We start from the raw sequence: 12,292 nt of genomic DNA on the forward strand, positions 1-12,292 counted from the left end.
ACTCTAAATAGGTCACTGAGGGGTTGCCTTTGGTCACAAACTCGTTCCCCAAGGTGTTTATCGAGGGCTTCCTGACAGGCCAGAGGACAAATGACAAGAGCCCCATGTGACTGGTGCATCACCGAGCAGATGAACGTGGCTGTCGGTCAGCCGCCTCAGGGCTGCAGCCAGGGGCTGCCTCTGTCGCTGAAAGGCTGTGCCTCCGGGGACTGCTCTGGTGCCCCGTGCAAGGGCAGGGGCTGGAATCCCAAGGAAACCTAAGCCCTGGTGTCTGTTAGGAAAATGAGGAGGGCAATAATCCAAGCCACCTGCAGTGGAAGTTTAGCCAAGTGACACTCACGTCTGGGCCCAGCTCCCTTGGGTCGGGCCATAGAAGGGATGTGTTAGCGGCCATCCATTTCCTCACTGGGCTTCAAGAGGTCTCCAGTTCCTTCTAATGAACGAACATCCCTTCAATTTAAAGGTTCCAAAGCCTGGGTGTGGGCTTCTACACCCACTGGAAGGAGTGGAACACAGGGATGACGGAACCTCAACAAGCCAGGGAGGGGCAGTAGCACAGCCCCCTTCTCTCTGGGGACAACTTTAAAGTCCCCTGCCATTGCCCCCAACACCTCCACCACCACAACAAAGATAAACGACGGTGGCTGCTGTGTACGCCCTCCAGGCACTAGGCCCACAAGGCCAGCGCAGAGGGCAGCAAAAAACACTTTAGGCCGTGCGGGCCGCACAGTCTCTGTCCCACCTAGTCAACTCTGCTGTTCAGCGCAAAAGCAGCCGCAGACAAGATAAACGAATGTTCCAATAAAACTCAGCTTATAAACTTTCACAAAGCCACATTTAACCTCTGCGGTACTCTGCTTTTTCTACCCTCTTCCATTTGTTTTCCACATACAGGAGGCAAATCAATAAATGGACCTTATATCCCACTAATGCCTGCATGCTGCAGTTTGAGAGACATTGTGCCAGATCCAGGACGGCCTCTGGGTATAGACCTCAGGGCTGGGTACAGGTTGGCTGGGTTCTAACTGCCTCCACACCCAACAGCTCTGTGACCTTCAACAAGTGACTTCACCTCTGTTTCAGTTTCTCAGCAGTAGGGCTAAGGTGAGCTAATGCATGAAAAGCACTCAGACGGCCCTGGGCAGATAATTGTTGACCTTCACATGACAATGCCCAAGAGGTACTGTCACACCTTTGGGAAGGCCAGGAGACTGACCCAGGAGATGCGTAACTCCTGCGGCACATCCCGTCTGCCTGACACCCACGTCCACAGCCAGCCACCGCTCCCCACCATCTCTCTACCAGAACTGGGCCTGCCTGGTGGGGAGGGAGCAGGCGGCATGCAGGCTCTGTTAAGCTTTATGGCTCCGAAGTGTAGGGTTTTCTGGGATCACTCAACAGGGACAAGGGATCCAGCCTGGAATTCAGCTAAGCTGCGGAGCCAAGGTTTCTCTACCGGCTCTTCCCGGGATCTAGCCGCCTGGCCGGCCCTTACCATTCATTCTCAAGGCATCTACCCTGCAGCTGGGTATCTATCAGGAGCTGCAGCCATGCCTCGCCGTGGCCAGAAGCGGCAGAAGGCAGGGCAGATACGGGAAGGTAACATGAGGCCTGGTAAAGGCAGTACCAACTTCTGCCCAACTCTAAATAAAGTCCCGAGGAGAGAAGGGCTCCTTGAAAACTGTTCGGCTCCAAGAAAAGCACGAGACAAGCCTGGCTGCTGAATGAACAAAACCTTAACTGACTCGGCCAAATCACCAAGGGGTGAGAGAATCTGGGAGCTGGGACAGACCTTGCTCGTTTCTCTCGGACTCTGGTGAGGGTAAAGGACTTACTTCAGGGGACGTGACTGGTTAGCAGTGGGTGAGGTGCTAGAGCGCTGGCTTCCCTGGTCTCAGGAGGCCTACTGAGGCTGTAGCCCTGACTCAAGACTCTCAATTGCAAAAGATGAGCAGGGGAAGGTAGCCAACACGAGCTCAAGAAAGCATGACTGTTGCAGCATCGTATAATAAGGACACTGAGCCAGCAAGAAATGCCTTAAGATGGCTTCCACTTAGTTGAAACCCCAATCAGCTCCTTGCAATTAAATTGCTGACCAGAAACCTAAGAAGTGAAAGATAAATTGACTTCCTTCAAAAACACAGATGTTATTCTTACTTCTGTTTATACACCAGACTGTAAATTCTATTTAGAGTTTTTTCTCTAGTAGGGACAGCAGGAAGATAAAGAAACCAAGATTCTCTGAATGCCAGGCATTGTGTGGGTGTTCTGCATATGCCCATTTGACCGCAATGCCCCTGAGAGGAGGGCATTATCCTCGGTGGCCACTGCACACTGAACACAATCTTATCTGCCTCCAAACCCACGCTGTTCCTTCGTATCCTGTTGCCACCTCCAATGTTCAAAAGATGTCACCACTTGCCTTACAAATAGCGAGCTGAGTCACCAGCTCACACAGATGAAAAATAACAAAAAAAAAAAAACAAGAGAAAGATCCTCTACCCAGAGCAATTTGGCCAACAGAAGCAAACTATGCTCTGAGCAAATAACCTATGTACTACTAAAAAAATTATTCCAAAAGCAGGATGCAACTACGTCTACACCAACTAACAGGCCATGTCTTCATCTTGGTCATCAACTGACTAAGGGTCAGAAATGTATTTTAAGAACTGCCCTCATGGGCTTCCCTGGTTGCTCAGTGGTCAAGAATCTGCCTGCCAACGCACGGGACACGGGTTCAAGCCCTAGTCGGGTAAGATCCCACATGCCGCGGAGCAACTAAGCCCGTGCGCCACAACTACTGAGCCTGTCCTCTAGAGCCCGTGAGCCACAACTACTGAAGCCCGCAGGCCAAGAGCCCATGCTCCGCAACAAGAGAAGCCACCGCAATGAGAAGCCCATGTACCGCAACGAAGAGTAGCCCCTGCTCACCGCAACTAAAGAAAGCCCATGTGCAGCAACGAAAACCCAAGGCAGCCAAAAATAAATAAACTAAAAAAAAAAAAAAAATTTGAAGAACTGCTCTCATAACCTCATATTGTTACTAAATCCAGGCAAAAAACTTTGCACAATGTCTTCAAGACTGCATCTTCATGAACTATCAAAAGCAAAAGAGGCCTGCAGCAAAGACTCAGCCGATAAATTTGGAAAGCCAAATCCATGATACCAAACAATCTCAGTTTTTGTTTTTGTTTTTTAAATTTATTTTATTTATTTATTATTTTTGGCTGCGTTGGGTCTTCGTTGCTGCACGCGGGCTTTCTCTAGTTGCGGCGAGTGGGGGCTACTCTTTGTTGCGGTGCGAGGGCTTCTCATTGCGGTGGCTTCTCTTGTTGTGGAGCACGGGCTCTAGGCATGCGGGTTTCAGTAGTTGTGGCTCGTGGGGTCTAGAGCACAGGCTCAGTAGTTGTGGCGCATGGGCTTAGTTGCTCTGCGGCCTGTGGGATCTTCCTGGACCAGGGCTCGAACCCGTGTCCCCTGCACTGGCAGGCGGATTCTTAACCACTGCGCCACCAGGGAAGCCCCAACAATCTCAGTTTTACCTTAACTTACTCAAATGAACTTTATATGCCACCCAAACAGGCAGCTTTTCCACTCTTTCCATTGGGTTCTAACTCTGAAACCGACCTCAAACCATTTAACAGTTTTCCCTCCACCAATGAGCAGACCGCTCCTCCGGATCTTGGAATCAGCTTATTAAATACCAACTGCCAGAAATCTCAGAAACAATCCTTTTTTTCCTCCTGTTATGTCAGTAGTTATGTTACCAAGGTACAGGTGAGCACCTTGCTCATTTAGAAACTCAGCCACTTCACTTCCTATTTGCTCTGAATTATTTTCTTCTAACCTCCTAATCTGGGTCAGAACCAGTCACTGGTACTAGAAAATATCGTCTGCAGGGACCAACATTAGGTTCTCTGGAATATGGTTTGACCTGAAGCTACCCACAGAGGCTGGGAAATAGTTTCACTAGCGATTTTCACCATAGAGGTTATTTACTGTAACTGGATCTGGCCTACACAACAAGATGGTTCTAGGAACCTGATAACCACAAAAATGTAACACAAGCAAACAACAAGTAAGGCAACCCTGAGACATCCATTTTTCGCACATCAGGGAAGGAAAAAGATCTAAGAGAAAGGAGCGGAGGTAGAGGCATTATTCAACAACAAATTACTGAACCAGCCCGATATGAAATTGTCTACATTCAACTGGAGGGAAATCACAAACTCAGAATCAACCATTCATCTCTAACTTGCCAGTCAACAGCTGGGAAAGCCTTCATTTCTACAGGTGCAAAACAATTTTCCCTTGGGATCAGCCTTCCTGGCTGAGGCAAAGCCATACTAGTGGTTTTCTAAAATAGCTAGCTCTACTTTAAGAAAACTCCGGCTTGTTAATAATCAAAAATTTAAACCTTCAGAGCAAATCGAAACCCTATCTGGGAGATAGTACAGATGATGAATTAGAAAGCCCTTTTGCGGAATCACATTTTTTTCTTTTGAAGAGCAAATTTGAGGGGAATAAAAAATATAAAGGGGTTTATGACCAGAATAACTATGTTTTCATGGTCACAAGTGATTCTGTTTCTACTGGGAGATTTTTATTTGCTTTCAGATTAAAGCTCTCCCCAGAGAACATAAAAATTTTAAAGATTACAAGTGTACAAGAGCTGCTGTTGAATCAGGGATTCTGAGTGACACCCTTTTTTTTTTTTTTTTTTTGCAACATCCATTAATTTGAAATTTAACTAATACTGGTACATCAGTCTGAGGGGGAAAAGGTAGTACTGTGACATTTCAAAAACAAAGACTACTGAAATAGTTTGACATAATTACTGGGGCTTCTTGGATTTGATGGATGAGATTCCTTTGAGAAGGAAAAAACAATAAACCCATGTGTTGATATGCCTGAGCGTTTTTAAGTGCTTGAGGAAATATTTTAACATTAACGACAGCTAAAATTTTCACTTATAAAAGAAATGCAATTTCCTTAACATTTCATTTTAAAAGTAAAGTTAAAAAAGCATCCTTCTACACTTAGTAGTCCTTGTCACTTGGAAGGTTCATCTGTTAGCATCCAGTTTCTGCACTTGGCTCCTGGAGGAAAAATTTTACAAAGAATGGGAAACTTCAAATAAATGCAATTCATTTTCGGCTGACCCTGCGCACTGGATAGTGTGTTCAGTTTGTGCTTCAGACATTGTTTTGCAGGAATACTGGACTGTGTGGACACTTCTTCCTCCCACAAATGATTTTACATACCTAAGATCATCACGGCAGTTAAGTTGTGAACATACCGAGAGGAAGAACAAAACAAGTGACCCACTGAATTGCAGTTTACATGTTTCCTCATCTAAATGTCGGTGAATTTTTTTTCTCCTAAGAATGGAAAAAAGGAAACAGGATCTTGGGAGGGGAAGAGGACTGTGTGTTAAAAAGTTTTCTCTAACAAAGTATGTCAGGGACCAAAAGTGGGCAAGAGGGAAAATGGAACTTCAACGTGTTTTGTCTTTTAACGGAAGAACTTATGCTTGTAAAACACATCAGAAGTAGTGTTTGGTTCTGCAAGTCATTTCTGTTGCTGTTTTTTTCCTTGTACATGTAGGAGAGGGGGGACTGGGGGCCGGAGGAAGTGTTCTCTCCACCATGGCTGGGCGTGTAACACGTTTGCATCGACTTTTCACGGTCAGGCATGTGCTTTCGAACAAAGGAACAGTGGAGACGGGGAGAGGAGACTGAGGCTTGACACACTTTACAGATTTGGTGCTTAAACAGTACTTTACAAATGACTTGCTTAATTTAAACGTCCATCACCATAAGAGACATCGGAGTCAAATGAGAAAATTGGATCTACTTGAACCACAATCATTTTGGGGCGGTTGGGGCAGAGGGGAGGGAGAACATTAACTTGCACGCAAGCATCATAAACCAAATTCAGTAACCTCGTCTCCTACAAATGGACTTGAAGTATCCACTTTCTTCAAAGATGAAGGCTGGAGACAAAGCAATGGACTGAAATGTCAAGAGGGGTACCAAGGGCTTGAAAACATATGGGCCTTTTACAGAGGTTTTTGTCATGTTACAGTAATACACTTTCTTTTTTGAAAAAACTGTGTACATCAAATTTTAAAAATTAAACATTGAAAAGGATGTGCAAGTCTAAAAGGGCTCAACAGGGTTACAATCCTGATTTGAACATATAAATTCACGCTCTCAAGCATCACTTTGGTCTAAAGGCGAGGAGGAAGGCAGGCAGGAAAGGGACAAAAAGAGGGAGATAATTGAATTACTCAATAAAAGAGGCTACTTACCATCCCAACCCATTGTAAGACATACACTTCTGACATAAGAGAACTCCTTAGAGGTCGAATAAAGCGTGTAAGCACCTTTGAGTAATGCACCTGCCCCCAAGAGGGGGCCCGGAAGCCCAACGTGGGCTTAGCGAACAGACCTTTGCTAATCTGTTTATTTCCTTGAACTGGAGTCAGGCTGCGATGGGCTGCGATTCCCAGGACGATACATTTAATTAGAACAAAACAGAACAAAACAAAAAAAAAATTTGTAAAAGCTCACCAAACTGCTGCACTTGTGTCTCTGAATGTGGGTGGCATTTCTTTTAAAAGGCAAAGTATGGTCTGTGAAGGAGAAAGGGAAAAGGGGAGGTGGGAGTGGGGAGAAGGGGCCGTGGTGCCTGGCATGGGAAGCCCTAGCTAAGACCCCTGTCTAAGGGAGGGTCCTCTGCGACTCCCCAGCCCCGGGCTGCGACGGGCCAGCCATCTGTCCAGCACCTTCTCTTCCCCTCCCCACCCCCACTCCCTCCAAGACTCACTTTCCTGCCGGCTGAAACCCTTCTACGATTTCCAAATCCACTCTCTAGCCACCTCTTCCCCTGCCCCACCAAAAAAGAGTGGGCGAACCCTGCACCCCAACCTTCTGCTAGCGCAGGGTAAATGGGGCCCCAACCTCTCGCTGAAACGCGCCGGGCTGGCCCCTTTATCACCCTCCAGAGAAGGACATGGGGCGAGCCCATTTCGTACTTAATAAAGGGGAGGGGGGTCCTGCCTTTCACCCCTTGCCAAAGCACAAGGAAACCTCGTTTTTTTTTCTCCCGGAAGGGATGGCGCCCCATTTTAGCCCGAAAAAGGAGGGAACCCCACGAGAAAGAGGGGACCAACTTCCTCTCCTCTCCAAGGCAGGGAAACCAAACCTCACCAGCTTCCCCCCCAACCCCCACCAATAAACGCATCACCTACCTACGAAAATCAGGAGGACCCCTCCCTTTAAGGAAAGCATGGGGAAGGGTCTTCTCCCCAAAAGGAGGCAGGGGCTTCCAAAGGGGCAAAAGATCCTCCCAATTTTGCCCCCTAGAGAATAGCTAGGAAACACCTCCCGCCAAAAAAAAGTGCAAGAGGCCCCCACCGAAAGGACCCCCCGTAAGGATGGAGAAATTAACGAACCCCCACTTCCTGCCTCCTACAAAAGCTAGGGTACCTCTCCAAGTAGGGCAGGGCACACCTCCCCCAGGAGAAAGGATACTGCCGGGGTCTGGGAGCCCCCCCCCCCGACTCCAAACCCCTAAGAGCGGGGCTGTTGCTCGAGATCCCCCCCAAAAGGGTCCGGGAGCCCCTCCCCCATTCCCTTCCCCGAAGCCAGGCGACGGGCAGGCGGGCCCGTGGCTGCCAGCTCCGGGAGCAGGGGCAGCCAGGACCCCGGTGGGCCTCCGAAGCCCCCCCGCCCCCGGCGCCCCCTCCCCAGGGCGGGCGCGGGGGGTCCGGGGGGCGCCTCCTCACCTTCCCCTCAGCATGGCGCCCAAAAAAGACAGAGCGAGAGCGAGGGAGAGCGGGCGAGCGCCGCGAGGGGGGGGAAACGCATGAGGCCGGGAGAGAAAGCAAGTGAGAAAGAGCGAGCGAGCGAGAGACACCCACCGACCCCGCCCTTCCTCCTCCTCCTCCTCCTCCGCGGCCCGGCCCAACATGGCGGCCGCCCCCTTCCTCCTCCTCCTCAACCTCCCCCCGGGGACGCCGCCCCGGCCGGGCCGGGGGCCTGACCTGTCGTCAGGGAGCGGGAGGCGGTGGTGGAGGAGGTGCGGGGTGGCCAGGCAGGCGTCGGGGGAACACAGAGGAGGCGAAGGCGTTGATGGCGGTGGCGGCGATGGCGGCGGCAGCGACTCTGATGGCGGCGGCGGGGGGGTCCCGGGCGCGGCCTCCATCGTTCCTTTGGGGGGGGAGGGGATGTTAATGCACGAAAAAGGACTGCTTGGGCGTGGCGGGAGGGGCACACTTCAGCTCTGAGGGCTCCTGATAGGAATGGGTATATATTTTTTCAGTTTCGGAATCACCTCTGCGCCGACCTCCGCGTAGGCCGCACGGCCTAGGCCTCAGCGGGCCGCTCGCCGCCTGCTTTCTCCGCAGCCTGCCCCTGGGGTCACTCGCTCACAGGCGCGGGGCCCTCATCGGGGCGAGAGAACCCACCACACACACACCGCTGCGGGCCCGGGGATGGGAGACCCGGGGGACACGGACACTGGTGGGTGGTTCGGTGTAAGTAGCGCGGGCCGCACGGAATGGAGCAAGCGAGGGGGAAAGGGAAAAGAGGAGAGCGAGCGAGGGTGATTAAAAAAAAAAAAAAAAAAGGAATTTAGAAAAAGGAAACGGGCCGCGGAGACAGGCCGACGGTCTGTCAGTCTGCCCGCCCTTGGTGCCCCGGCTTCCCGGCCCCCGCCGCAGTCAGAAATTCACACAAAATGGCGGCTCGGGCCCGGACGTGCCAAGAGGCTGAGGCGGGAGGAAGGGCGAGGTGGGAGGGGGAACTGGGAGGTGGAGGCGGCGTCACGTGGAGGAGAGAGGCACAGACTGCTCTCCCGAAGGGCCGCGGAAAGAGCCGAAGGGAGAGAGAGAGGCCGAGGCAAGGCGGAAAAAGCCGGAAGGAGCTGAGCTGAAGATCGCGAGGGGCGGAAAGAGCCGAAGTTGTTAACGGGGGTGGGGCTAGAGAAGGAATGGGAGGCCCCGGGGAGCCGGAAATAGCCGAAGCGAATCGGGACTGGGAAAAAACAAGGAACTGAGGTGATCCGGAAAGAAGCGAAGGCGGTGTCTAGGGTGGGTGACAGGAGGCGGAAACAGCCGACTGACAACCGGCGGCGGTAATAGGATTTAGACGGAAAAAGCTGAAGTGTGGGGCTAGTGAAGCGATTAATTAAGAGAGTAAAATACTTTGAGGAATTCGCTCGAGAGCAAGCGGGGAGAACCGAAAATTGCTACCTTGAGGGAAGGCGGGAAGAGTCGAAAGTTTTAAGTGGAAGAATGGGAAAGAAGGAATTCGGGCTATGGAGAGAAAAAAATAACCGAAGGCTGGAGACCGGTTGCCTGGAGTTGTAGGTTTCCGGAGGATGAAGCTGAACAGGCCCGGAGATGACATCATTAGAGACCTGGGTTGATGATGTTATCCTTGGGCGGTGCGGGTGGGCGGGGAGGGCGGTCCTTGGTAGTGCTTTGGAGGAGTTAAGAACCTAGAGCTCGCTTAGTAGGTGGAAGATCTTAAATGCTGGACATGGGAGCACTGACTGGGTTCGAGTATAAAAACGTAAAATCTTTTGATCCTCACAACTGTACTAAGGGAAGCTACTATTGGCTGCCCTTTTTTTTTTTTAAGTGAGAATTATTTTATTTATTTATTTATTTATTGGCTGCTTTGGGTCTTCGTTGCTGCACGCGGGCTTTCTCTAGTTGCGGCGAGCGGGGCTACTCTTCGTTGTGGTGCGCGGGCTTCTCATTGCGGTGGCTTCTCTTGCTGCGGAGCGCGGGCTCTAGGCGCGCCGGCTTCAGTAGCTGCAGCACGCGGGCTCAGTAGTTGTGGCGCACGGGCCTAGTTGCTCCGCGGTGTGTGAGATCTTACCGGACCAGGGTTCGAACCCGTGTTCCCTGCATCGGCAGGCAGATTCTTAACCACTGTGCCACCAGGGAAGTCCAAGCTGCCCGTTTAATGGGTGCAGACTGAACCTCGCGGTGTCTAGGTAATTGGCTCAAGATCATAGGATTAGCTTTAAGGAGCATAACAAGATTTTTAATCAGAGCTAGTATTCCATTGCCTCCTGCAAAAATTCTGTTCAGTACTGTTTACAAGAGAGGATCTTCATTCGATGCTTTTGTGAGCTCCTTGTACAGTGCCAAGTCCTGTGATGGGCGAATGGAACATAGTTTCTTTTTGGAGCTTAAAAACTGATAATGCCCCAGGGGAAAGAAACTCTAGGTTGAAGAGTAAGCGGGGGCTCCTATTATACTGGGGGACAGGGTTGTTTAAGCTGAGACATGAAGAAGAGATAATTCCAGGCAGAAGAAATAGCTTATTTCAGGCCCTGAAACAAGGCAAGGACCACTTAGTTTCCAGGAACAGAGAAAACCCTGGAGACAGAGGCGCCAGATCACCCGCTATATTAATCTTACTATAAAATTTAAAATGTCCCAAACCTGGTCTGGGACACAAGCTCTTCGTGTGGGTAATTTACAATCTCTTTCAGGGAAGAAATTGGCATTCCTGATAAAGTGAAATGATTAAGCCATTTTCTATTGAATTTTGATGGAATGAAACTTCTGGGAAATCAGTGGCCCACCCAGTTAACAGTCAGCTGACTGCCAGCCAAGAATCTGCTATCTTTAACCGGATCATCTTTTCTTCCTGGATCTAATCTGTAGTCTAATAGGGTTATTTAACAATTCTCTTCTATAAAATGACCTTACCAAGAGAAAATGTTTCAGTTGGCCTACAAGAGACCTTTTTTCCTTGCATGCATGATTGTAATAAAACATTGGCACATGCTCATAACTAAATTGTCCAAACAAGGTTTTCTTTTTTTAACACACGGAGAGCTAGTAGAGCAGGATTGTGAGAATGGAAAGGAAAAGCACAGAAGTGGGTCATTATGTGTAATTGTGAAAGGTGCCATTCCCCTTCTATGCCTTGATTTCTGAACCCCGTGTATTCTAGTTATAGACAAAACAATACTAGGTGAGACCACAGACCACGTCTAGGAAGATGGTACCGTCTTTTCAAGATGTGGTCTCCAGTTGGCATCATTTCTGAAGCTTCAATAAGCAACAGTTCTAGAGGGCTATCTGCTTTTGAGGGCCATCTGCTTTTAGGTAATGAGGAAAATGAAAATATCAGCGAATCCCAGGAAGCAAGATTTCTCCATGCTTTTTCAGTGTCATACTACAACGTTGTCCACCACGAGCTTCTGACATTCTAGATGACACTTGGACTTAATATTTAATTGTTGATTAGGGTCCAGACTCAGTAAAGTTATGGAAGATTCTCATGTTTCAAAGTGATTTTTTTCTGCCAGAAAAGACAACCCTGAAAGACATTAACCAGTTTTGTATCAAACTTTCCAACTTAATTCCGGCATTTTTTCCCCACTGTCTGTACATATTCATATCTCATGTCCTCCCTTGAACCAGCTTTATTTCTCTGCTAGTTCCCCCATTGATAAGTTAACTAACATCTTTGATACGTGCTCACCATGGTTTTGTGTGAGGGTGATGTTTTTAACTTTTAAAAATGTATACTGTGAAAACAGGTAGTAAAGTTCAGGGATGGTGATGTTGGCAGAAATAGGGCAGAGGCAAAAAAAAAAAAAAAAGTTCCCAACAGTGATGACAATCATTATTCCAATGAAGGGGAGTTGATGACCCTTCCAATTTGAAAGGATCCAAGGTAAACAATCTGCCACCAGTGGCTGGTAAGTGTGAGACCTTTTCACAGAACTACTTGTGCCTTGAGGACCAGCTTGGGTTCAGTCCCCAATATAATACTTTCACTAGATGCTGGGCCTGCCCACTTCATCTCTTGGTGCCTCAGATAATGCACCATCACCTGGGATTCTGTGGCCAGTCAGTGGTCTTCACAGAACCCATGAATATGCCAAGAGCTGATTATTAGTACTAGAAGAATCAATCACCAGACAGACCATGGCTTTTTATAAAACCCCAAGGTTTATTTCTCCTTGAGGCTTACCAGAGGTCCACAGACTACCCTTATTTTTATTTTTATTACTTTATTGAAGACTAGCATACATACAGAAAAAATATAATCACAAGTGTTGTGAAAATTAATAAACAGAAACCTCATTTAAGATGGAGTCAGGGACTTCCCTGGTGGCGCAGTGGTTGAGAGTCTGCCTGCCAATGCGGGGGACACGGGTTTGAGCCCTGGTCTGGGAAGATCCCACATGCCGCGGAGCAACTAGGCCCGTGAGCCACAATTACTGAGCCTGCGCGTCTGGAGCCTGTGCTCCG

At 49.1% G+C, this 12,292-nt stretch overlaps 1 protein-coding gene across 10 annotated transcripts in view; it reads right to left on the reverse strand.

The window, feature by feature from the left end:
* The window catches only part of ZC3H4 (zinc finger CCCH-type containing 4), a 42,978-nt gene extending 34,188 nt beyond the window's left edge, over positions 1 to 8,790 (reverse strand). For 5 of the 10 annotated variants that reach the window (XM_082370134.1, XM_082370133.1, XM_082370138.1 and 2 more), the window contains exon 1: positions 8,051 to 8,216. In XM_082370134.1, coding sequence (XP_082226260.1) covers positions 8,051 to 8,211 — 161 coding nt within the window. In that variant the 5' untranslated portion in view covers positions 8,212 to 8,216. Of the gene's footprint in view, positions 1 to 6,575; positions 6,638 to 7,792; positions 7,946 to 8,050; positions 8,217 to 8,340 lie in introns of those variants that run through there. The other 5 variants (XM_082370132.1, XM_082370139.1, XM_082370136.1 and 2 more) reach the window with 4 other exon arrangements.
* Positions 8,791 to 12,292: the final 3,502 nt, after the last annotated feature.

Source organism: Balaenoptera borealis, assembly GCF_965194805.1.
Source record: "Balaenoptera borealis genome assembly, chromosome: 19".
Taxonomy (NCBI): domain Eukaryota; kingdom Metazoa; phylum Chordata; class Mammalia; order Artiodactyla; family Balaenopteridae; genus Balaenoptera; species Balaenoptera borealis.